The 27083-nt window shown below is 44.8% G+C and overlaps 1 protein-coding gene across 1 annotated transcript; it reads left to right on the top strand.

Moving 5' to 3' along the window:
- Nucleotides 1-2138: 2138 nt before the first annotated feature.
- Nucleotides 2139-23633, top strand: LOC310800785 (PDZ domain-containing protein 2-like). The gene is made up of 7 exons (XM_083664709.1): nt 2139-2254; nt 4035-4149; nt 5061-5134; nt 8108-8330; nt 15325-15442; nt 23280-23367; nt 23551-23633. Exons 1-6 carry the CDS (start codon nt 2237-2239, stop codon nt 23308-23310), a joined length of 579 nt encoding a protein of 192 aa, XP_083520835.1. The 5' UTR covers nt 2139-2236; the 3' UTR covers nt 23311-23367; nt 23551-23633.
- Nucleotides 23634-27083: the final 3450 nt, after the last annotated feature.

The following is a 27083-nucleotide window of genomic DNA, read 5'->3' on the forward strand; positions in this document are numbered from 1 at the left end:
AACTCCTCCTCTGTGGGTGTGTCTCTGGTGGCTCTGCTTGCTGTGCTGCTTGTCAGGCGAGTCTCTGCTGCTTGCGGATCCACGTTCGGAGGACGGCCGCTCGTCGGGGGAGTCTGGATCGGGCTCGCTCGTTTCTGGGGTTTCGGTTGTGAGCTGGGATGAAGCTGCGTCCGATTCTGGGCTTTCTGGGCTTTCTGCTGCGCGTTTCAAAGTGTGCTGCACCCAGAGTCTATTTTCGGAGCCCCCCACCGTTGTGCGCCGGCTCCCAGCGCGACAGCGAAAAGCCAAACCATTCTCATGAGAATGGTTTCATCACGGCTTTTTCTGCTGCTGTTTTTACTCAACTTTCTCTAATCTGGAGAGCACTGTCGCCACCTAATGGGTCGGTAAAATAGGTTATACACATTCAACATGCCCCAAAATTTTACAGGAGATGTATTAGGCATTGATCCACGTCCCACCGTCAAAAAACGCAATTGACGACAATCGTCGTCATTGGCACTCTACGTTAGTAAACGAATTGACGACGATTGTCGTCATTGGCACTCAATGAGTTAACTATGATGTTTAACTCACCCTGAAAAGCCCGATACCGATTTTGGCCGATTCCGATTTTCTTTCTAAGAACAATAATTGACGGGTTATTTTTTGACGTTTTTTTTTTTTTTTTACTTTGCTTTAATAGAAAATTAACATTCATGTCACATTTCTTATCATTTGCATGAGGTAGGACGATCTCACTAAATCTGTTACAAAGCATATCTTCCCCTATGGTGTTTAATGTTTTTTTTGTATATTATGTCCCTGCCAAATAAACAAAATAAATAAACGTCAAAATGTTATCCCTGGACAAGGAGTTTATAGCCTATAGGTCTGGAGCCCAGCGACCTTCGAAGCCATGCCCACTCTACAGTTGTGGATTTGGCTGTATTGAGTAGATGAGGAAATGAAGTCAGTTTTTTTTTATCCGCCATTCGAAAAAAAATCATCTCGCACAGAAAACCTTGCACACTGGTCCGATGCGTGTTATTATTATATTCGCAATACGCAACAAATAGTCCTCTCCTGTATCCACGTTACAACGTGACTGTCAGATAGCAGCAGCAGCAGTGATGTGGACTGCAGCTGGTCGGGGAAGAGGGGCCGGTGACTGCGGTGGGGTAAAGCGAGCTGCTCAGACTGGAGTGGACTCCAACCTACCCTGCCCCTCCACGGTTTATTTTCGACTTGCATGTGTGACAAACTGCAAGCTTTGTATCGTCTTCACTGACGGTGAAACATTTCCGCACCGACGAAGACATCTGTGGCATGTGTGTAGTGGCTGCTTTTGTTTTGGCTGCAACTCATCCGTCTCGGTCTCGCTGCTTTCGGGTGCGCGCACGTCACGTGAAAATCGGCTCACAGAAACAGCTATTTAGAGTGACCGGCGCAGATCACCGGTCGAGGCCGATCACGTGGAAATCGGCCATTTCCGGTCACGTGCCGATCGATCGGTGCATCCTAATATATATGTATATATATATATATATACTGTATATATATATATATACAGTATATATAAAACCTTCAGGGTGAGTTAAAAATAATAATTAAAGCTGGAAATAAGGTCCAGGTTGTAAAAAAACGTAATTCTCCTTTAAGTGGCAAACATTTTTCCACATAATTTTTTGGTAAAGGAGTATGAATCCAACCCAAGTCATCACATACTACACAGCTTTCTGTCATTTTCACTCCCCCCCCCCCCCCCCCCCCCCCCACACACACACACACATCAATGACCACTCATCCTGCCCCCTGACTACCATGGTAACAGTGGCTGTGCTAATCGCTGTATTAATGAGAGGCTAATGGAGAAATGGAGACAAAAAGACAGGAGGAGAGCCAGAGCCAGAGTGGCTGTCTGTATCCAATATCCCAACAGTGAGGGAAGCCGGCTAGTAATATTCCACTGCACCCATCCGCAGCTGCAACAAAATAAAGTGCCAAATCCACCAGGGATTGGCAGTGCAAGGCAGCAAAACAAAAAGTCTTCCATTCCAATAAGTTGGAATTCTACATTTAAAAATGCCTGAAAAATGACATTGCTGCATGCTCCATGCCTGTTTTCTCATGCTTGTTTTTATCTCTCTTTTAGGAATATCAAATAATTAAGAAATCAGCTCGTTCCCTGAGCACTGTTCAAGTCGAGTCGCCATGGCGACTGGCCCAGCCATCCATTATCTCCAATATAGTGTTGATGAAAGGCCAGGGCAAGGTGAGTGTGCACTTCTGTCTGTCTGTCTGCCTGCCTGCCTGCCTGTCTGTCTGTCTGTCTGTCTGTCTGTCTGTCTGCCTGTCTGCCTGCCTGCCTGCCTGTCTGTCTGCCTGTCTGCCTGTCTGTCTGTCTGTCTGCCTGTCTGCCTGTCTGCCTGCCTGCCTGTCTGTCTGTCTGTCTGCCTGCCTGCCTGTCTGTCTGTCTGCCTCTCTGTCTGCCTGCCTGTCTGTCTGTCTGTCTGCCTCTCTCTTTGTCTGTGTGGATGCTATCTCCAATATAGTGGTGATGAAAGGCCAGGGCAAGGTGGTTGCACACTTCTGTCTGCCTGTCTGTCATACTGCCCACGTGCTTGTCTGTCTGTCTGTCTACCTGCTTGCCTGCCTGTCTGTGTCTGTGTGTCTGTCTTTCTGTCTGTATGGGCATTATCTCCAGACTCCTGACAGTAGGCTGCATCAAGCTCAGCTGTCCTTCAAAACAATGTATGCCATTTGTGTTGAGCTCTATTATCATAGACAGGGATGGCTGATATCAACGGGCTAGGAGGGCTAAGCCCTCCCTATCTTTTACAATAAAAATGAGATTTTTAGATTCATGGATGACCTGACGTGGCAGGGTTCGATCCTAGGTACAATTATTTTTAATCTGTGTATGTTACCACTCAGCAATATTATTAGAAATCACAACATCAACTTCGATAATTATGCAGATGATACTCAGCTATATATCTCTGTAGGCTCAAACGACTACACCGCTGTCGGCGACTTAATTGCATGTATCGCAGATATTGGTCTGTGGGTGTCGGAAAACCTTCTACAGCTAAATAAAGAAATTATGGTCTTTGGGTACAAAAGCTGAAAGGGAAAAATTGTCTTAACAGCTACAATTACTTGGATTGAATACCAAGGAGCAGGTCAAAAACCTTGGTGTCATCATGGACTCTGAGCTAAATTTGGAAGGTCACATTAGGAATGTGACTAAAGTGTCCTACCATTTGAGGAATATTACCACCAGAGTTAAACCGTTTCTCTCCCAGACAGACACAGAAAAATGTATACATGCTTTTATTTCCAGTAGGTTGGACTATTGTAATGCGCTACTGTCTGGTCTGCCTAAGAAAACATCTAGTCGGTTACAGCTCGTACAAAACGCAGCAGCATGGGTTCTCACAAAAACCATACAGAGCTCACATTACCCGAATCGTGAAAGCTCTACACTGGTTGCCCGTGTTACAGAATCAATTTTAAAATTATTTTATTGATTTTTAAATTGCTAAATGGCTCTGCCCTCTGACCTGCTTAAGATGTATGTGCTTGCTAGGTCTCTTAGGTCCTCTGACTCTAATCTCTTGGTTGTTTCTAAGGTCAGGACCAAGAGGCACGGTGAGGCAGCATTTGTTTATTACGCCTCTAAGTTGTGGAACAGTCTGCCAGAGAGTCTCAGGGGCTCTAAATCTAAATCAAGCGAAATCTTAAGACACATCTTTTCATAATTGCTTTTTCTGTTTCCTTGTTGTTGTTGTTGCTGTTGTTATTGTGCTTTATTGCTTTTTTCCCTTTTTATAAATACTGTTGTTTGCTTTTGATGTTAAACACTTTGTGCTGCATCTCATGCATGAATTGTGCTATACAAATAAAGTTTATTATTATCATTATTATTATTATTATTATGTAACCCTTTCATCAACAGTTTCTGGTATGCGAATGTCATGAGTGGGGACCTTCTATTAGGTGTGCAGTTGCTATTGTTTTCTTGTTTCATTGACCTTTGAACTGTTGTGTAGGGCCTGGGCTTCAGTATCGTTGGTGGGCAGGACTCGGCACGTGGTCGAATGGGGATTTTCGTCAAGACCATTTTCCCTAACGGAGCTGCAGCAGCTGACGGGCGGCTGAAAGAGGGTAACTGCTAGTTTTCTCTCCGATATCTTTAAAGGGCATTGAGGAAGCATGTAGCAAAGCAGATTGTCCATTTCCACCTGGCCCACTCACTATGACCATCTCTCTTCTCTATCTTTTTCAATGAAAGGGTGCTTTATTGGTATGAAATACGAAAGTACATATTGCCAAAGCAAAGTCAACAAATCCAAATGACAGTGATCCTCCTATATTAAACGGGAGCAAGTGGGCAATGTCTGTTTTTTTTGTTGTTTTTTGTCCCGGCCACAGCTATGCCGTTTCACGTGCGATCGGGCTGAAACTTTCACCCGTGCGGGTGACGGAGCCGGATTTTTTAATTAGGTGATTGCCTTAATCACCTAATGATGTGATATCACCAGTGATGCCATCAGTGATGATGTCATCATCAGTGATGATGTCATCAGTGATGTCATCCGTGATGATGACATCAGTGATCTCATAAAGTCCTGAAAGTGATGTCATCAGTGATGTCACTTGAGCAATTGTGCATTGTGACATCGTTGATGACATCATAGGCATTGTGACATCATCAGTGATGTCATAAGAGCAATGGTGATGTCATCAGTGATGCACAGTTGTGACATCATCAGTGATGTCATAAGAGCAAGTGAGCCTGCACAGCGGGTGAGCTGCAAGGTGGGCAAGGGAGCAAGTGAGCCCGCACAGCGATCGAGCTGCCGCTGCGCGACTGAGCTGCGTATGTGAGCTGCAGGGCCAGCTCGGCGAGCTGCACGGCAGGCGAGCCCGCGCAGTGGGTGAGCCTAGGAATCGAGCACGATAATAGGCTATACAATTGATATGTCAACACATATACAACAATTAATTAACAGTTGATTGATCTATCTATAACTATATCTATAACTATCTCTCTCAATCCAATTCTTATCTTATAGGAGATGAGCTTCTGGAAGTAAATGGAGAGTCTCTTCAAGGACTTACACATCAACAGGCCATCCAGACCTTCAAGGTAAACCACCTCTTTGCCATCACTACCACCATGATGCCAAGATAAGTAGTTTAGGAAGAATTCTAATACTGTTAGAAGAACATTTGGCAATGGTTTCTCACTCAGAAAGACAGTGAAAAGGGGGGGATAGTTGTATACCCTGATGAAAGCATGTCTGCTGACATGTCATTTAGGACTTTTGGGGCCCTATCTTCGCAAAAGTGGTAATTTAGCGCTTGCGCTCGTTTAACCTTGCGCGCAATGCAAATTGGGGGCGGGCACAAGCGCATGCCTGTTATAATTGTACTGGGCATAGGCGTGCTCAAATGCGTGCTAAAATGTGGGGATAGATGGCATTATCCTATCGTCAGCAGCGTGCAATTACTTTGTGCTAAGAGCTTTGAGAAGCACCTCTTAGGCGCTAAAACACTCGCTGCGCTTGAGCGCACCATAATCTTCGCGCTGCACAGCGCAGAAACGTCATTACGCACGGATGTGCCACGCCAGGACATCAATCAATCAATCAACACTTTATTCCAGACACAGAGGCGGTCCATAGTACATCACAATAAAAAAATATACAGAATACAAAACATAATAAAAAATACAGACAGATACAAATTCTGCTGCTAAAATTGGGTAACCAGCAGATTATTCGCTGAGGCAATCAACTATAATTCACTGAGAAACTTTTATCACATTGCCAGGAGGGGTTATGGTAAATGAATTTAGAAAACTTGTACATTGTAGCCTACTTGCAATAGGCTATTCACCTTTACCTGCTATCAACCTGGAGGGTCGTTGGCAACAGAGCCGATCTGTCACAAGCTCTCTCCATCTCTCTCTGTCCTCAGCAGGAGTCGGCAGCTCAATGTTTCGCCGAGTTTTAATTGAGTCCACTGTAAATCCTCCAATCTTTTATTTTGTCTCCAACGTTTACCCGCTGCAAACACGTTTCTATTGTCCCACCCCAGTCAACAAAATAACCCGAATTGCATCAAAACACAGATGTTTTAACAGGTATATGATGTGATGGTGTCGTTATGAGATTGGGATACTATATACAGTCAATAGGCCTACACCTATCCAAATTACACATGGGGAGAATTACAGCATGCCTCACGCAAACTATATTACAGGGACTGCAAGACGGGAATCTGGTTTGATTGACGCCCAGGCATTGCCAGGCCACACCTGTGAATAATTCTGGTGGTTAACACCGCCCAAATCCTGCTTGCCCCATACAGAAAGGATTTGGCACACCTCTAATCTGTGTTTGCGCCCGTTGTTGTGATGAGTTACGCTCCCCCGCGAGTAATTGCACTGGGCACGCACAAACAGGTGCACAAGTGCAAATAGGGGATAGCGCCTGTACCAAGATAGGGCCCTTGATCTTTGGCATTTCTGTTTTGCAGTGTTATCTTGGCATTTCTTTTATAATGGTTCCTGTTCGTAATTCAATTCTATGGTAACAATGGCGAGACTCAAGCGCCCGGCATGGTTTTGCGCAGCCACGACTTGGAGCCGTGCCGCCGCCGAGCGGCGACAGCGAGACTGTGCATACTCGAACGTAACTCGTTCAAAACACGTCCAAAACGTTATCGTGTCGTTTACCAAGAACTTGCAATCATGTCGGTGGGGGAACATTTTATTGTCCCGGTGAGCCTGCAGAAGGCTTTGCTAGATGAGGGACAAGCACTGTTAAATGAGGAAATGGCATTTCCTCATTCCTCACAACAAAGAGTTGACGGCGCTAGACGGCTCAGAGTGACATTTTCGAGGAGCTGCACGCCCCCTACCCCGAGCTGCGCCGATAGGACGCCCAGCTGCGGCGACCCCCTCGGCGCAGTCAGCGCCGTCGATTTCGCACGAGCATAATTTTCCCTTCAGAGTAGATCCTCCTGATAGAAAGGAGCCAGTTGAGGTGGTTCAGGCATCTAGTAAGGATGCGTCCTGGTCGCCTCCCTAGGGAGGTTTTCCAGGCATGTCCAGCTGGGCGGAGGCCATGGGGCAGACCGAGCACCAGGTGGAGGGATTACATCTCCACACTGGCCTGGGAATGCCTTGGGATCCCCCAGTCAGAGCTGGTTAATGTGGCCTGGGAAAGGGAAGTTTGGGGTCCCCTGCTGGATCTGCTACCTCCACGATCTGGCTCCAGATAAGCGGTTGAAGATGGATGGATGGGAAAAAAAGTGTTAACTTCATAAGAAAGCTTCTTATAAACCATCTTTCTTGGAGGAGGAGAATATTTTATTATTATTATTTTCTGGCATCTTTTGCCTTTATTAGGTAGATGTAAGTGAAGTCAAGTGAATATCACACGAGAGAAAGTGCTGTTGTACTGTAGATCAGCACGGCTGTAAACATAACCACAGCTATGCTGATATACAACAGCACGAGCTTGAGCGTGATATTGCTTTATACAACAGTTGTAAACAATGCTATTCAGCAAGTAGCAGTAGTAGTGGTCCTCATTTGTGAAGATTATCTTGTTGAACACAAAGTTAGCTGTTTCATAAACTTTTGTTAACATAATTTCATGCATTTAACCAAAATTCCCTTCCAAAAATCCCATTCGATTTTTACACGTAAGAGCCGGAACTGCAGGGACTTCTGGGTAAGCCTACAAAAATAAGTCATCCCTGCGGTACTCTATAGACCAGTCATGTGACGTCTCCTTCCCCGAAAGAGAGTTCCCCATTCATTTTATCCATAGACATTTAGAAAAATCCTTATATAACAAGTTTTAAGGCTGGAACCAAGCCAACCAGCAACCTAGTGAATCGTAAAACATTTCACTTGGCGCAAAAACAAAAAATAAAAAGCGGAATAAATCATCACGTGACTGTGTAGCTCTATAGAGAGCCAAAGTTACGCCCCCTTCCGGTTTAGGCATACTGATGATTGATTGATTGATTTAACCTTATGTGTCTTCCCACAGCACCTAAAAAAGATGGTGGTGAGCCTGATTTAACTTCCTGTGCCTTCTCACAGCAACTAAAAAAGGGCGTGGTGACATTGACAGTCCAGACTCGCCTCCGCAGCCCTAGCCTGACACCCTGTCCGACCCCCACCCTCCTCAGCCGCTCCAGCTCACCCAACTCCAACGCCAGTGGGGGAACACCCATCCCATCAGGGTGTGAAGAGGTTGACGGCCGCAGGGTCCAAGGCCCTGGGCCCAAAGACTGTATCATCATGGAGGTCACCCTTAATAAAGGTTAGAATCTCAAGTTATCCAAATTAGGGTTGTGAGTACAGAGTGAGAGTGAGAGTCTTCTCTTGTGATAATTCCTGATTTAAGCCCACATCCATCTATCTATCTATTTATTTATCTATCTATGACACATTGATGGCTTATTACAGAGCACTCAATTAGACAGTCAGTGCCAACAACATCAGGTTCAGCCAGTCAGAAGTCAGACATGCCCACCCAAATAGCGACGAGACAAACATATAAATAACATCTTTGGACCAAGTAAATCAATAATTATATGACTTTGCAACCTGTAATAATTTCAGTCTTTGTTAACTGAAACAATGATCTCCTTCGATATACAGTCGGTTCAAGGTTCAAGTTTATTATTTTTCACAAAAAGGGCGATTTGTGCTGCAGCAAGCATAAAAACCACATAGCAAACATGTAGGTATAAAAGCAATACACCGTAGAAATACACAAACAACATTTCACTGTACAAGTAAGTGTCTCCCATAAGCCATTGAGACATCGGAATTCTCGGAGAGTTCACTCATACTTAAGACAGTAGGTAGGTCATTTCAGTCATTTCAAAATGACAGTCATTGGACCTGCCATGGAAATATAATGCTGTCTAGAGAGTTAGAGTCACCAGCTGGGGAAAAAACACCTAACCCTAACCCGGAAAACTGGGACATCTGGTCACCCTAGAACAGTGGTCCCCAACCACTGGGCCGCGGACCGGTACTGGGCCACAATGCATTTGGTACCCGGTAGAAAATAAATAAAAATTAAAAAAATACATAGGCTACGATATTATAGGCTGTGTGTGGTAGTTGAAACATAGTTTCAAGTTGACGTTTATTTATGTTTGTAGTTGAAACAAAAACATAAATACTGTAGGCTACATAACAGTACAACACAAAAGGCTGTTATTTACCCTTTGTGGGGGCGACAAAGGGTAAATAACAGCCTTTTGTGTTGTACTGTATGTATGTACTGGTGAGTAAATATATATGTAACTAAAACCATTAAAATTGACAACCGGTCCGCAACTTTTTTTTCCATGTATCTACCGGTCCTTGGCACAAAAAAGGTTGGGAACCCCTGCTCTAGAACATTATTATTCAGTCTGACATTGCCTCCATGTTATACATTTTCTGTGTGGGGGGGTTGACTTTTTCCCAACCAATCACTAGTGACTAACATGTAAGGAGTCTGGACTAGGCTATGTTTAACCCTCATGTCTGGGCGTCAGTCGCTCTAGTATTTGCGGTGTGTCGTCTCTTGTCGGCTTTGATGGCGGCTTGTCGGTGGCTTTTCTGGCTGATTCATGTTGGATCGTCGTTGGTGAGAGAAATCACTGATTGGCTGGTCAGGGATAGAGAAATCACTGATTGGCTGGTCAGAGAGGAGAAGAGAGGAGTCACACACAAAACACTCTGCTCATTTTCCAACTTTAGCTCATCTGATCATGCCAAAACGTTCGACAACAACGTGCCTTTGCGAAAGCCCCTCGACCCTCTCGCTGCACAATACCTCTGTCTCTTCCTTTGTTCTCCCACAAGCAAAACACCAGACAAACAAGGGCTGACAAACGCCAATGCCATTTGCAACTTTTTATCAGACATTCTTGATTAGAAGTAGCTATATTACGAAACCGTTTAAGTGAGCGAAATGGGTAGGCAAATGCTGCTTTGTTTCATGAATCAGGTGTCACCCAGGTGCAGCACGTAGCTACATGCTAGTTGTTTGATGAATCAGGTGTCACCCAGGTGCAGCACGTAGCTAAATGCTAGTTGTTTGATGAATCAGGTGTCACCCAGGTGCAGCACGTAGCTACATGCTAGTTGTTTCATGAATCAGGTGTCACCCAGGTGCAGCACGTAGCTACATGCTAGTTGTTTCGTGAATCAGGTGTCACCCAGGTGCAGCACGTAGCTACATGCTAGTTGTTTCATGAATCAGGTGTCACCCAGGTGCAGCACGTAGCTACATGCTAGTTGTTTCGTGAATCAGGTGTCACCCAGGTGCAGCACGTAGCTACATGCTAGTTGTTTCATGAATCAGGTGTCACCCAGGTGCAGCACGTAGCTACATGCTAGTTGTTTCATGAATCAGGTGTCACCCAGGTGCAGCACGTAGCTAAATGCTAGTTGTTTCGTGAATCAGGTGTCACCCAGGTGCAGCACGTAGCTACATGCTAGTTGTTTGATGAATCAGGTGTCACCCAGGTGCAGCACGTAGCTAAATGCTAGTTGTTTCATGAATCAGGTGTCACCCAGGTGCAGCACGTAGCTAAATGCTAGTTGTTTCATGAATCAGGTGTCACCCAGGTGCAGCACGTAGCTACATGCTAGTTGTTTCATGAATCAGGTGTCACCCAGGTGCAGCACGTAGCTACATGCTAGTTGTTTCGTGAATCAGGTGTCACCCAGGTGCAGCACGTAGCTACATGCTAGTTGTTTCGTGAATCAGGTGTCACCCAGGTGCAGCACGTAGCTACATGCTAGTTGTTTGATGAATCAGGTGTCACCCAGGTGCAGCACGTAGCTACATGCTAGTTGTTTCATGAATCAGGTGTCACCCAGGTGCAGCACGTAGCTACATGCTAGTTGTTTCGTGAATCAGGTGTCACCCAGGTGCAGCACGTAGCTACATGCTAGTTGTTTGATGAATCAGGTGTCACCCAGGTGCAGCACGTAGCTAAATGCTAGTTGTTTGATGAATCAGGTGTCACCCAGGTGCAGCACGTAGCTACATGCTAGTTGTTTCGTGAATCAGGTGTCACCCAGGTGCAGCACGTAGCTACATGCTAGTTGTTTCGTGAATCAGGTGTCACCCAGGTGCAGCACGTAGCTACATGCTAGTTGTTTCATGAATCAGGTGTCACCCAGGTGCAGCACGTAGCTACATGCTAGTTGTTTCGTGAATCAGGTGTCACCCAGGTGCAGCACGTAGCTACATGCTAGTTGACCATCGTGTTTGTGGTGTGTTCAAATGACACAGGAGATATGAGCTGATGCATCAGTTGGGTTCTAGTCCTTTCTGGTTTTCTCTGTGTGTCTCTGTAACACCTATTTTAAAAATAGACTAAAGACTTTTATGTTTACCGTCGCTTTTAACTGCTGACAGCTACTATGCAAACCCAATGAGTCCTCTATAAGTTTTTAGCTCTTTTTGCAACTGCTGCGCCTGTTGCTTAATGCACTTTTTATACTCTTTTTTTAAAGTTTTGTTGTGATGCTTTTAAATGTCCATTTTATTCTCTTCTTTTCTTTTCTTTTCTTTTCCTGTCAACCATTTTATGTGAAGCACTTTGAATTGCCTCTGTGTATGAAATGTGCTATACAAATAAACTTGACTTGACTTGACTATTATAATAATATAAAAGCTGATAGGTAATGCTGCAAACTGTAATATATAATGGAATTGACCATTTCGTCTACTGGAGCACAGTGGAATGTTTAAATGAGACTCAGAGACAAGAGTTAATGTGAAATATGCCGTGTTCTTGTATTAATAAAAATAAATAAAAGGATTTGAACAACGTTGTTGGTACCAAAGACAGAAAAAAGACAATAATATCAACAATGGTGCTTTGATATAAAAAAAATAGCAATTGATTTCAAGTTTACTATATCATTTTCTGGGTAAATCTATAGTATCTTGGGTGCACCCTTGTAACCTGAATTTTCAGTTTAATTTATCAACATTTAAATATAAAAAATATAAAAATATAAAAACAAACTAAATAAATACAAACAACGACCCGTCACTGCAGGAAGGTATTCTGCTAGTCAGCCACTAATTCACAGTTCCAGGGAAAGAAAGAGGCAAGTCCATTACGAATAAATGCTTATGCTTATGATGCTTATGATGTAATGATGTGGCTTGCACTCAGTTCTGTAACTGGTTTTATGTTTTTGCTTTTTTTTCTCTACGTTTATTTTATGTGAAACTATTTGTGCTGCTGTCCTGGCCAGGACCCCCTTGCAAAAGAGATTCTGAATCTCAATGAGTTTTTATTCCTGGTTAAATAAAGGTCACTAACTAACTAATAAAGTCCAGAGCAAAAAACAAACCACGCCTTTTAAGCGTAGAATTATTCACATCGTCCTGATTGGAGAACTGCAGTAAACGAATCACAAGCTTCCCTTTCATGCTCCAATTCCTCTTTCATCCCCATCTGTCTCCATATATATTATTCCATATTATTATGCTCCTCAAATCTCACTGCAGTTTAAAGGACGGCTTTTCCGTGGGGAATATGAATATATATTAAATCTCACGCCCCTAAGGTTTTCGAATCCGTTGAAATTTTTGAAATTGGTTTTTCACAGCCAAAGCTATCAACCATCTCTCACATATTTTTTGGCCCAGCCGACGCGTTTTGCGTCATCTGGGCCAAGTCCGCCTTGCGGAAGTCGAGCACCTATGAACTACACTACTTGTGGGCCTGTGCTGCCATGGTCCCGCCTCTAGAGGTCCTCCACGCCCCTTCAGAGGTCTTGAAGAAAAACAAAAGGCAGCCATCTTTTTCCACCGCCTAGCCTATGGTAGCTAATATTAGCTTTCCATAGCTCCTTGCAAAGAGACCATATCTCTGAAACGGAAGCACGGACAGACATGGGACTGGCGGCATTGGAAAGCTCGTCAAATTTTACATCTAGTAACAAAATCAACGCTGAGCAATGTACCCGTTTTTACACATTTTTACATGAAATAGTTACAATATCAGATGCGCGTAACTCCTTGGAAAATGCCTTAAAATGCATGATTTTTTTTTTGAAGACATCTCCCGACATATATACTTCGGTTTAAATTTGGTGCAATTTGGAGGCAATTTTATTTTTGATTTATTCTTCTTCTCATAATGTTTTTATGTCGAAGCCTTCTTCTTCTTCTTCTTTGAGTTTTATGGCGGTTGGCAAACATATATGTGCATTACCGCCACCTACTGGAGTTTGATATCAGCCAAATGCCTGAGGCGTGGGCGTGGAATCTAAGGCCACGCGAGCCCAGTGCATTGTGGGAACTGTAGGATTTCGGCTCCACGCACCCGCCCCTCCTGGGAGAACGCTATACGAGAGAGACAAACAACATTACATGGTTTTTGTCAGTCGGGCATTAAAACAAAAGTAACAAACCTTTTTTGAAAATTTTAAGAGCAGAAAGTACACATATTTGTGTTAAAATGTAGAGAGGAAAAGTAAAAAGTTTTCAGAAAAATAAATATTCAGTAAAGTACAGATAACTGAAAATCCTACTTAACTCATTGAGTGCCAAGGACGAGTATAGTCGTCAATTCGAATAGTAACGTAGAGTGCCAAAGACGACTAAAGTCGTCAATTGCGTTTTTTGACGGTGGGACGTGGATCAAAGCCTCGTGCATCTCCTGTAAAAATATTGTAGCTATTGAAGGTGTATAACCTATTTTACGGACCCATTAGGTGGCGACAGTGCTCTCCAGATTAGAGAAAGTTGAGGAAAAAAAGCAGAAAAAGCCCCGTGATGAAAGAGAAACCGATGCATGAGCCAGAGCGGCACAGATTGCTCTGGCTGCCTGGAGCCAACGTTAGCTGCGAACAGCAGTCAATCCGCTCCCACAAATGAGCCCCTCTGTCTCTGCTGCATAGTTTCTCCACACAATTAGCCGCCAGAAAATAAAACCAAAGCCAAACCATTCTCATGAGAATGGTTTGGCTTTTCAGTGTCGCGCTGGGAGCCGGCGCACAAGGCTGAGCGCTCCGAAAATAGACTGGGTGCAGCGCACTTTGAAACGCGCAGCAGAAAGCCTATAATCGGACGCAGCTTCATCCCAGCTCACAACCGAAACCCCAGAAACGCAGACGAACTCGAGCCCGATCCAGACTCCCCCGACGAGCGGCCGCCATCCGAACGTGGATCCGTAAGGCAGCAGAGCCTGCCATAGCAGGCAGCAGAGACTCGCCTGACACACGCAGCAGCCAGCAGAGCGAGCAGAGCCACCAGAGACACTCCCACGGAGGAGGAGTTTGGAGTTGAGGGGGGTGTGAGTGCTGTTTATTGAAAGAAATTACTGTTCAGATGTTTCAGGTCAGAAAATATTAGCTTCAGAGTCAGTGAATGTGCTTGAAATGCTTAATTTCACAAAAGGCTGAATATCTCAGCTTCTAATTTGAAACGCCTGTTTTTGCTGAAAACAACCTATCTTCTCCGGCTCATAACTAAAGAACGGAAAATGGTATCAATAAACTTTTTTTGCTGATGATACAATAGAGTCTCCTCGTTCTTTGTGCGTGTTCGGTGTTTACATAGTAATATCACACAATATTCTGTGGGCCTCGAGAAATCACTGAAAACGCTCTGAAACTCTGGCACTGGGAGCGTCCGTTCTCCAAAAGTGGCTGGCACTCAATGAGTTAAGTACAGTAACAAAGTATTTGCCACAAGACCAGCTTCTTCCCAACCGCCATCAGCCTCACCAACAAGGCCCGGAAACCCCTTCCGCCAAGGACCTCACCAACAACCCCCCCCACACACACACACAAACTCACTACCTCCTCCTAAACTCAACTGAACTCCTCCCCCATAAAACTGTAACTCATATCTAATTTAATGCCTGTTTAACTGGGACTGTAAATTTCATGTACATTCAATGTAAACTCTTATTTAACTCCGACTGTAAATTCATGTAAATCCACTGCCTATTTAACGTCTATTTAACTCAGTCTGTAAATCTCATGTAAATTCAACGTAAATTCATATTTATTATCCACAGAACACTTCACCGCTCATGTACATATTGTATATATTTACTCGATTTGATTGCACTTGCAACTTTGTGATTGTCTTTAGTTATCTTCCTACTTCTTATCTCTGTATATTGATGTGACCCCTACGCTGCATACAGACACTAAGACAAATTCCTCGTATATAACTTGCATACTGTGGCAATAAAAGTGATTCTGATTCTGATTCTAATTAGTTACTTCCCATCTGTGATTTCCTGCGTCTCTGTGTGTTGATGTTGCAGAGCCGGGTGTTGGCCTGGGCATCGGTGCCTGCTGCCTGACCCTGGAGCGTTCTGCTCCTGGCATCTACATCCACAGCCTAGCCCCCGGCTCTGTGGCCAAGATGGACGGCCGGCTCAGGTAAGAGTCGGCGCTTCAGGACAATTCAATCAAATCTGAAAACAGATACACAAGATGCACTCAAACAAAACACAAAACTCTCTCATGCTCACAATTTAGTCTTTCCACTTTGATTCATTAAGATTGGTACACATGATCATATTTTCGGTGGCTTTCGGTGTGCTCAGCAGTAAATATTTGACTTTTGACCCAGGTTGCACTTTTCAGATGATCTTCCAGCCCAAGTAGTTCTCAAACTGAGAACCACTGGTATAGATGCATTTCAACTGCATGGTACTGGCTCATCTCGCCTCGCCTCGCCTTTTTTGGTTTTCCATTGGGCAAGTACCTGCAAGCTGAGGCAATACTTTTCACAACCAGTTGTAGGGGGTGGGCACATTGAGGGGGTACTATTTGCAGTGGAAAACCAACAGGTACTACCAAAAGCGAGTACATACTTAGCTTTCGGAAAACATGCAGAATTACACATGAAATGAACGCAGGGTGCGGACAGAGCCGTATGGGTATCCATATTTAACGTTGAGCATAATTGGGCCTTAAAGCGGCATACTGTATGTGTTGATGTACAAAGGTGGTAGAGAAAGTCATCTTGTGGAAACTCACACGAAATATACCAACAGGAAGTGGCTAACATTACATTCGTCGCTAGCTTCCAGCAAAAACAAACAACAACATAGACTCCAGCAAAAAGTCCACGCAAAAAGAAATTTAAGAAATTTACCACTCGAGGAAGGGGGTTGTGGCCACATTTACCACTGGTACAGGGTTTATGGCACTCGGCGAATACATTTATCCTTCCGCCACAGAATATAGTTCCATTGACGTCCCAGGTTCACTCCGTGACAACTCAAGCTCAGCCAGTTCTCTCTCCCCAATTTCACCATGTCGTTCTTTGTTCACTTCACCTTCATCTTCATCTAACCACTGCTCAAAACTCAATCCACCCAGTAAATCAAACGTTACTACGAAATCGGACATTTCCTTGTTAGAGATTTGTAGACTGACAGGCTAACAGTGGGCGGAGTCAGCACAGGTGTTCTTCATTCATCAGGGAGCGGAGTGATACTGCGGTTGGAGCCGAACTGTAGATTGTTGGCCTATTTACCACTGTTGCTAGCCAATCAGAATCCAGTATTCACTCATGCTGTTGTAGAAATATATTTATCTAGTGAAGCCCGTCTGGCCGGACAGTAGCAATGTGACCGACATCGGGGGAAACTAGAGTCTGGGCTGTGTTTTTGGTTCATGGAGGGACCTTGTTGCTTGTAGCAGCTGTAATGTTGTTTTGGCCGATAACGTTAGCTGCTTGCTAATGGATTTACCACCTGGTCAAAAACCGCTAATAACATTACCGTCTTGTGTGAAGTAATGCAACAGTCGCAAATATGCCTAATGTTACTACCGTTATGCTTATGGTCATGGAACATTGTTTGACTGACTGCATTAGCTGTGGTGGTGAGACTGACTAATATTATAACGTTAGCTTGATGCTATACTAATAGATTTACATTTATAGAAATTACCACCCAGCCCCACTAATAACGTGTTGATAATGAAGTTTTTTTTTTCAAGATTCAAGATTTTATTGTCACTCCGTAGTACAAGTATCACGTGTGAAATTCTTGTGCTGTGGACTCTGTTTACAACATAGTACAAAAATAACAGGGCATATGGGTGCAGGAAAACAACAAGACACACAACAAGCAATAAGGCAGTGTAGTGATAAGACAAGTCAGAGACAGTGGCATATTCACTGCACATAGGTGCATATGGCATGTGCATACTTTAGACATACTTAAACATAGTTGACGTTCTGTTTGCACAGGTGCAAATAGCATATACCTAATTAAACATACAATTAAACATTAGACATACGTAATGGTAGCAGCTACAGTACGGTACAGTACAGCTACTACACTATTTGTGTATGTTAAGGAGTCTCGTGGCTTGCGGGAAGAAACTGTCCCTCAAGCGATTTGTGCGCGCTTTTGGGACCCTGTATCTCCTCCCTGAGGGTAACAGGGAGCACAGGCTGTTGTGGGGATGGTTTGTGTCTTTGATGATCTTCAGGGACCTCCTGAGGCACTGCTGATTATACTGTTCCTGCAGTTCTGGCAGCTCACATCCTGTTACGTGCTGGGCCGCGCGCCTCACTCTTCTTAGCGCCCTGCGGTCCATGGTGGTACAGTTCCCAGGTGGTGAAAGCCAGTCAGCAGGCTTTCAATGGTGCCTCTGTAGAAGTCCCTGAGGAGTTCTGGCCTTAGCCCAAATTTCTTTAGGCGCCTGAGTCCGTGTAGTCGCTGTTGGGCCTTTTTGACAACAGTGGCGGTGTGGCTGGCCCATGTCAGGTCCTGGTGGATGTTGACTCCCAGGTACTTGAAGCTGTCCACCCTGTCCACCACTGTGCCGTTGATGGTGATTGGGAGGTGTGTGCCCCCCCCCCCCCCTCCTGTAGTCTACAATGATCTCCTTGGTCTTGGAGATGTTCAGAGAGAGGTGGTTGTCCTGGCACCATTGTTCCAGGGCCCCCACCTCCTTTCTGTAGGCCGTCTCGTCGCTCTTGGAGATCAGCCCCACGACTGCTGTGTCATCTGCAAACTTCACGATGGTGTTCGAATATTGAGTCGCCACGCAGTCGTGGGTGTAGAGGTCGTACCAGAAGGGGCTGGAGACGCACCCCTGGGGCACTCCTATGCTGATGGTCAGTGGGGAGGAGGTGAGGTTGCCCACTCTCACCACCTGGCGGCGGTCTGTCAGGAATGTAAATAATGTCATAAATATGCTTAAAGGAGAATTTCGGTTTTTTTTAACCTGGACCCATCTCCTGGCATTAATTATGATTTGGCCACTCACCCAGCGATCTCCGCGGCGTTTCTGGCCGTCCTAGCGTTGTTTTGAGATCAATAGCGTCCAAGACAGTCGTAAAATGGAGCTGATTTGGGGCCAAGTGTGAGCCTGTCTTTCCTGCATCTAAATAGCTATTTTTATTCCCGTTTTCGCCACATATCGCCATAATCTGATCCGTCAACATCCACCATAGTGATATTTCCCCCCAGGCTATTTCCTGGTCTCTCCCAGGGACCAAATTACCTCAAACGTGATCTCGGTCACCAAGTCTCGTGAAGTCCCGCGATACTTTCCTGCCGACTGGTCAACTACAGGTCGGACGCTTTGCGGTGGTGGTTTTAGCGTAACCTATGTGGGGTTTGGCATAACCTTCGTTATTTCGAATCCCACATAGGTTACGCCAAACCCCACATAGGTTACGCTAAAACCACCACCGCAAAGCGTCCTACCTGTTTAGTTGACCAGTCGGCAGGAAAGTATCGCGGGACTTCACGAGACTTGGTGACCGAGATCACGTTTGAGGTAATTTGGTCCCTGGGAGAGACCAGGAAATAGCCTGGGGGGAAATATCACTATGGTGGATGTTGACGGATCAGATTATGGCGATATGCGGCTAAAACGGGAATAAAAATAGCTATTTAGATGCAGGAAAGACAGGCTCACACTTGGCCCCAAATCAGCTCCATTTTACGACTGACTTGGACGCTATTGATCTCAAAACAACGCTAGGACGGCCAGAAACGCAGCGGAGATCGCTGGGTGAGTGGCCAAATCACAATTAATGCCAGGAGATGGGTCCAGGTTAAAAAAAAACGAAATTCTCCTTTAATGTTACTGTTATGCTTATGGAACATTGTTTGACTGTTCAGTTTGGTCAACTCCAGGCATTAGATGGTACCGGGGGAGCAGGCTCTGAATGCAGTTAGCTGCAGTGAGACTGCACATTATTATAATGTTAGCTTGATGCTAATCGCGGCTAACTAATATTGATTTACATTTATAGAAATTACCACCCAGCTCCACTAATAGCGTTACCGTATTGTGTGGGTAATGAATGTAACAGTCGTAAATATGCCTAACGTTACTGTTATGCGAACATTGTTTGACTGTTCAGTTTGGTCAACTCCAGGCATTAGATGGTACCGTATAATACTGGGGAAGCAGGGTAGTTCCTGGCTCACGCTAACATGAATATCTTTATGCATTTCCCCGCAGCCAATGCAAGCCAAAACACGACCAAACATGCCACAATAGTGTCCGATAATTCATCGAGAATCCTTCCTGGGCATCTCGAGGCTGATCTGACCGATAAATTGTCCAGGTTGCCGTTTTCTTTATGAGTTACAAAGCAACCAACAGTCTGCTGTTGCCATGCAGCTGCTTGTGTGCATGCGAGTATGGTGCCCGCGCGTCAGCTCGTTCACACGCTGCCTGCAGTTACTCTAATGGCCACCAGTGTCAGTAATAGTTAGAACTTACGGATAGGACCTTTTAAAGGGATACTTCACATTTTCTAAAGTCTAGCGCTGTTTGCTACTACTTACCAGTGTTGATGTTGATTCATAGTTATTTCTCAGCACAATCCATGCTGTTCCTCATAGTAGCTCTGGAAAGTTGGGCAAAAATGAATGCTGCCCCCAGGGCAGAAATATGGAGAAAAAGGTGGCATACTAATGCACATGCTCAATAAGCAAGTCATCCTTGTCGCAGCGCATTTTCTATAGTTTCTATACCATTTTCTATATAATGTGTGTGTGTGTGTGTGTGTGTGTGTGTGTGTGTGTGTGTATGTGACCAAGCAGTGATGATACAATTTATATGCTGGCTCCCCCCCCCCTTTTGTGTTTGTGTGTGTGTGTGTGTGTGGGGGGGGGGTGGGGGGTAGTAGTAGTTTTAAGGTACAAATATTCACTGTAACAAGTTGCTTTTTAGCATGCATATTAGTAGCATATTGGCTGTATATTAGTGATTGTGAAGCATGTATTTGTACATGAATCATCTGCTTTAGGGCTTTCAAAATAAAACCCTTATTGTAACATTGGCATTAATATTAATATTGTGTAATGCTTTACAGCCACAGTTTCACTCGTAATCTTAACATCAGGAGTATTTTGATACAAGGTTTGCTGCTTTGTTCGTTGAAATACCTTTTTCTCATCCAACGTCCATCAATAAGCTATTTACTTTTGTTTAAAGTCCCTGGAAACCAAAATCCACAAAAACGTTCTAACTATGTTATTTAGGGTCTTATGTTAGTAATTATGTGCCTCCGAAATTATTATGCATTACTTTCAACCCAAAGCCTTAAAATCAACACTTTTCTACAAGATTCTACAAGATACTTCCTCATTGAAGAGAGCAGTGCGCGAGGTGCTAAAATGCAGGAGCTTATGACGTCATAAGCTCTATATAACCTTTGTACGCGCGCGCAACCCGCAGTCCCGCACATTCTGCCTCCATCGGCGGAGGGATCCGAAAACAGACGCCCGCTGCAGCGCACGGGGGTGAGTTTCTCCAAGCTCCAGCATGCAGGCTGTGTGTCAGTGTGGGGATGAGTCTCTGCCAGCAACGGCATGCAGGCTGTGTGTTAGTGTGGGAGTGAGTTTCTGCCAGCTCCAGCATGCAAAGATCCGTCGCCTGACGCAGGCAGCAGAGACCCGAGCAGAGCCACCAGAGACACTCCCACGGAGGAGGAGCCTGCAGCCGAGGGGGGTGGGGCACGCAGGGCACCACACAACACCCACCCAGACAGCAGGCTCGATGGACAGATTGGCAAACACAAGCTAGAATACCTGATGCCCACCAGCAGTAAATCAAGACCAGCAAGAAGGTGTAGGGTCTGTGCACGCAGGGGCCAGCGCTGCTGGTTGCAGCTAAAAAATATTATTTTGCCATCAAAATTCCTTTGTTTTCGCTGTTTTATTGAAGGAAATTATTTTTGAGGTGTCACTACATCAGAAAATATTAGCTTCAGAGTCAGTGATGTGCTTGAAATGCTTCATTTCACAAAAGGCTCATTATCTCAGCTTCTAGTTTGAAGCGTCTGTTTTTGGTGAAACCAACCTATCTTCTACTGCTGATAACTAAAGAACGGAAAATTATATCAATAAACTTTTTTTTGCTGATGATACAAGAGAGTCTCATCGTTCTTTGGGCGTGTTTGGTGTTTACATAGTAATATCACACAATATTCTGTGGGTCTTGAGAAATCACTGAAAATGCTCTGAAAGGGCTGGCACTGGGAGCATCCGTTTTCCAGAAGTGGCTGGCAGCCAATGAGTAAACGCGATATCTGAGGAACACCTTGATGGAATTTCATCAAATTTGCCTCAAACATCGACTTAGACTGAAGGATGATCCGATTAGATTTTGGTGGTCAAAGGTCAAAGGCCAAGGTCACTGTGACCTCTCGATCGCCATTTTCAAGCTTGTTAGCGCAACATCTCAGAAATGTTTTGACGGAGTTTCATCAAATTTGCCTCAAACATTGACTTGGACTCAAGGATGAACTGATTAGATTTTCATGGTCAAAGGTCAAAGGTCAAGGTCACTGTGACCTCACGAATGCCATTCCCAAGTTCGTTAAAGCGTTATCTCAAGAACGGCTTGATGGAATTTCTGCCAATTTGGCTCAAACATCGACTTGGGCGCAAGGATGAAAGGATTACATTTTGGTGATCAAAGGTCAAGGTCACTGTGCCCTCTCCAACGCCATTTTCAAGCTTGTTAATGCCATATCTCAGGAATGCCTTGACGGAATTTCATAAAATTTGCCTCAAACATTAACTTGGCCTCAAGGATGAACTGATTACATTTTGGTGGTCAAACTTCAAGGTCACTGTGACCTCACGAACGCCATTCCCAAGTTGGTTAACGCAATATCTCAAGAACGGCTTGATAGAATTTCTTCTGATTTGGCTCAAACATCGACTTGGACGCAAGGATGAACTGATTCCATTTTGGTTATCAAAGGTCAAGGTCACTGTGACCTCTCGAATGCTATTTTCAAGCTTGTCAATGCGATATCTCAGGAATGTCTTGATGGAATTTCTTCGAATTTGCCTCAAACGTCCACTTGGACTCAAGGATGAACTGATTACATTTTGGTGGTCAAAGTTCAAGGTCACTGTGACCTCACACACCCAATTTCCAAGCTCTGTAACGCAACATCTCAGGAGTGCCTTGAGGGAATTTCTTCCAATTTGCCTCAAATGGTGATTTGGACTTAAGAATTAACTAATGGCGGAGGCATAAGTCCGCGTTGCGGTCGTTCTTGTTGTTAGTGTATGTGTGAGTTTGGCCTGTCTTTCCCCAGGTATTTTTGTTAGTGTATGTGTGAGTTTGGCCTGTCTTTCCCCAGGTATTTTTGTTAGTGTATGTGTGAGTTTGGCCTGTCTTTCCCCAGGTATTTTTGTTAGTGTATGTGTGAGTTTGGCCTGTCTTTCCCCAGGTATCTTTGTTAGTGTATGTGTGAGTTTGGCCTGTCTTTCCCCAGGTATTTTTGTTAGTGTATGCGTGAGTTTGGCCTGTCTTTCCCCACATATTTTTGTTAGTGTATGTGTGAGTTTGGCCTGTCTTTCCCCAGGTATTTTTGTTAGTGTATGTGTGAGTTTGGCCTGTCTTTCCCCAGGTATTTTTGTTAGTGTATGTGTGAGTTTGGCCTGTCTTTCCCCAGGTATTTTTGTTAGTGTATGTGTGAGTTTGGCCTGTCTTTCCCCAGGTATTTTTGCTAGTGTATGTGTGAGTTTGGCCTGTCTTTCCCCAGGTATTTTTGTTAGTGTATGCATGAGTTTGACTTGTCTTTCCCCAGGTATTTTTGCTAGTGTATGTGTGAGTTTGGCCTGTCTTTCCCCAGGTATTTTTGTTAGTGTATGTGTGAGTTTGGCCTGTCTTTCCCCAGGTATTTTTGTTAGTGTATGTGTGAGTTTGGCCTGTCTTTCCCCAGGTATTTTTGTTAGTGTATGTGTGAGTTTGACTTGTCTTTCCCCAGGTATCAGAGCAGGAGATGGACCATGTTATAGCTCGATCCACACACAGGGACAACATGAGCAAGGACGGACACTCATCTCACACTTTAGGTCTTTACTTCGTCTCACTCTTTTATTTACTCTTGCTCAATCATGTTTTTATAGGTTATTTTGGCTGCTGAAATGCAATGTTCAACTTACATTTAATGGAATGCTAGAGGTCAGTTCAGGGTTGTTGTTTAGTTTTGGGTATCAAACTCATCAGGATTTGTTTTACATTGCCTGAATCTGCAGGAGTCCCTTCCAAGAGTCCCTCCCCAACAGTGAAGGCAAAGCAGGGAGAGGGTTCCCCTGCTCTCAGCTGGACCATGAAGAGGTTCCTTGAGCCTGCCAGTAGGGTAAGTATTTATGTATACAGTATATAGTCAAGACAGTCTCTGTTATTTTATTTCTATAGTCAATGCAGTCTATGTTATGTTATTTATATATATAGTCAATACTGTACAGTCTCTGTTGTTATGTTTGGTTACGTATTTATATATATAGTCAATACATCATCTTGCTTTTAGATATCATTTGATTTGGTTTGTTTGTGGCTATTTTAAACTTTGATTTTCATTATTGTATTTACCTCCTGCTAAGTTTCTGTCTTTTGGTGATGGGAAAACTTAGCAGTAAGTAATTGGATACAGCAAAAAAAGTATCCTAAATAAATAAGAGAACAGTGCCCTTCGCCCATTGTTATCCATGATTCAAACACTCTCACTCTGACTAATCATTACTACCATTGGCCAGAAATTAAATCTATTGAAACAGTCACATGGTACTCTCCGTTCACTGCCAAAAAATACGTTGGGACTAAAGTCAAGCTCAAACAGATTTTTAAAACGAATTGCCAAAATCAGAACTTCATAGGTGCAAGTTAAAATGAAAACAATGACTCTTCTTCTTCTACTCCTTTTCATGTCTTTCTTCTTCTGTGGTTTGCCCCCCTCTCCGCAGCAGGGCTCACTGAGCTCAGAAACAGAGCTAGCTCAGTACTTTTCGCAGGAAGTGGCCGGCCATTCCTCCCTGTCTGAATCCATGTTGATGGCCTTGAGCAGTGATGACATGCCCCACCATAGGGGCTGCAGTGCCTCAGTGGTCAACTCTTCCCCACAGCCACACGGTACGCTCCACCACAACCCCTCCCCACAGCCACACGGTATGCTCCACCACAACCCCTCCCCACAGCCACATGGTACATTTCACCACAACCCCTCCCCACAGCCACACGGTACACTTCACCACAACCCCTCCCCACAGCCACATGGTACATTTCACCACAACCCCTCCCCACAGCCAAATAGTACACTTCACCACAACCCCTCCCCACAGCCACACGGTACACTTCACCACAACCCCTCCCCACAGCCACACGGTACACTTCACCACAACCCCTCCCCACAGCCACATGGTACATTTCACCACAACCCCTCCCCACAGCCACACGGTACATTTCACCACAACCCCTCCCCACAGCCACACGGTACACTTCACCACAACCCCTCCCCACAGCCACATGGTACATTTCACCACAACCCCTCCCCACAGCCACACGGTACGCTCCACCACAACCCCTCCCCACAGCCACATAGTACACTTCACCACAACCCCTCCCCACAGCCACATGGTACACTCTACGACTGTAAATGTCAAGTTAAAGCCTGGCTTGATTCAATCCTTTGTGAAAGCATGAAATCTTTCTCGCACAAATCTCAAGTAAATCCAGCTGAAAAGCCATCACCAGCATCTCATTGTCAGTATTCACCTTCTCTTTGAAAGGAGTGGAGGGTGGCCATATGTGCAGTGCAACACATGGCAAGACCCCTGTCCCTGTGAAGCAGCATGCGGAGGCAGTGTGCCAGCCCAGTGTTGGCTCAAGGCCCGCTTCAGTTGGAAGCCCACTTCTCCACCAGCGACAGGTGATGTGCTGTGAGGATGAACCCAGCGATGACGACCAGGACCCTGTCAACACTGGAAAGACCCCGCCCTTCTGCCGGCCGAGGAATTCCAGGGCTGCTCCCTCCGGTGATGCCCAGTCATCCCAGTTACCGGAAAATGATTGTGGGATTGTAATTGCTATGTCATCCTTGGATGTAGACCAAGATAGCCAAGATGGTGGGGATTTGCAGAGGGATGGAAATAATGACATGCCCACACCGCTCTATGGTAGCTCCCTGGGATCTGAGGAGGGTATCGTCATAAACTCAGGTTCCGAGTCACCCTTCATGCCCATTCGCTGCCCCTTTGGCCATGAGGCAGGGGTGACAGCCAGCATGAGTTCTGGGTCTAGTCATTTGGGCGTTAAAAAGGATACCTGTGCAAATCGAGATGGTGGACAAACGGAGTCCAAACGCTCCCCCAAACTGGAACACAAAGCCGTAACACGGGTCAAAAGCATGATGAACATCGAAGCACCCAACCTGCCCCAGCCACTAAAGCCCAAAGTTGATGAGTCTTCTCCAGTGTTGGCCTCATCCCAGCCCCCATCCCAAGCCCTGCAGTTTGGGGGAACAATCCCCAGGACTCCAGGTTGGGTGATACCCCACCAGCACTGCAGCAAGGGGGAGGCCAATGAGTTGGCAGGAGTTTGCACCATTGACATGGTGATCCTGAGGAGAAGTGAGGATGAGTCATTTGGCCTTGATCTGGAGATCAAGTCATCCCCTCTTAAGGTCATCATCACTGGGCTAAGGCCTGGAGGGGCTGCAGAAAGGGTATGTCTAGTCTGCTACATCTTTAAGTTATTCCAATGTCAGCTAACATATAGTATATAGATGCTCTTAAAATATTGTATGTCCTTCATGTGTTCATGACAGCTAAAGTTATTTGAGGAAATGACGAGGTAAGACAAGGTAACTTGATCACTGGTGCTACTGTTGCTCAACGAAAAATTGTGTTTTGTCCCTGATTTATGGCCTCATCCTTCCAGGAATCCATGGGTAAACTGGGAGTTGGAGATGAGATTGTGGCCATTGGAGATAAACTGGTGAGCTCATCTAGCTACCAGGAGATCTGTGAATTAATGCACAACCTTCCTGTAATGCTCTCCCTGGAGGTCAGGAGACCAGTTTTCTCCCTGGAGGTCGGGAGACCAGTTTCAGGTGAGACCCTTGCTTGCAGTAAAATTACTTATTCCTTGCATCGGAGGTCATTCGGCATCAATGTGGATGCTACTATCATGCTAAAAACATTGAAACTCAAATTATATAACTATCATGTAGAACTTCAACTGATAAGTTAAGTTTTGCAAACCTATGGGCTCATTCATAAAACTTGTTACATCACGCCGTGTTGCATGTTGGGACGGGGGCAACATCTGTTGGGGCCAGGCCATTATTTAACGGTAGTTACCTGAAAACCTGTGTTGTTAATTTTTCTTTGCCTGAAAGTTGGTTAAATCATCTTCATGGAGAAGGTAAAAGAGAAAGAAATCTAACCGTACCATACCATAAGACTTTTTTTAAATGTTTTATTTTAAATTTTTAGAGAACAATAATAAAACACAAACAAAACAAACATGCTCAGACATAGGAAAGAAAAGAAAAAGGAAAAAAATACACCATCGGCGTTCAACATTACAACATGGTGCTACCAGCCGCATAAGGTGATTGTGTTTGTAATAGATATTGTGCATGAGGTCCCACGAAAGGGGTCCATGAGAAACCAGACGTGCGAGCCATCTGTCACCTCTAGCCTCAGTCACTATTCATTGTTAACCTTGTCAAAGTCGGCCAAAAACAACAACCCTTCAGCCGGAGGCGGAACTCGCCATTTTCGGCTGC

The sequence above is a fragment of the Poromitra crassiceps genome, assembly GCF_964638095.1.
Source record: "Poromitra crassiceps genome assembly, contig: HAP1_SCAFFOLD_72, whole genome shotgun sequence".
Lineage (NCBI taxonomy): Eukaryota > Metazoa > Chordata > Actinopteri > Beryciformes > Melamphaidae > Poromitra > Poromitra crassiceps.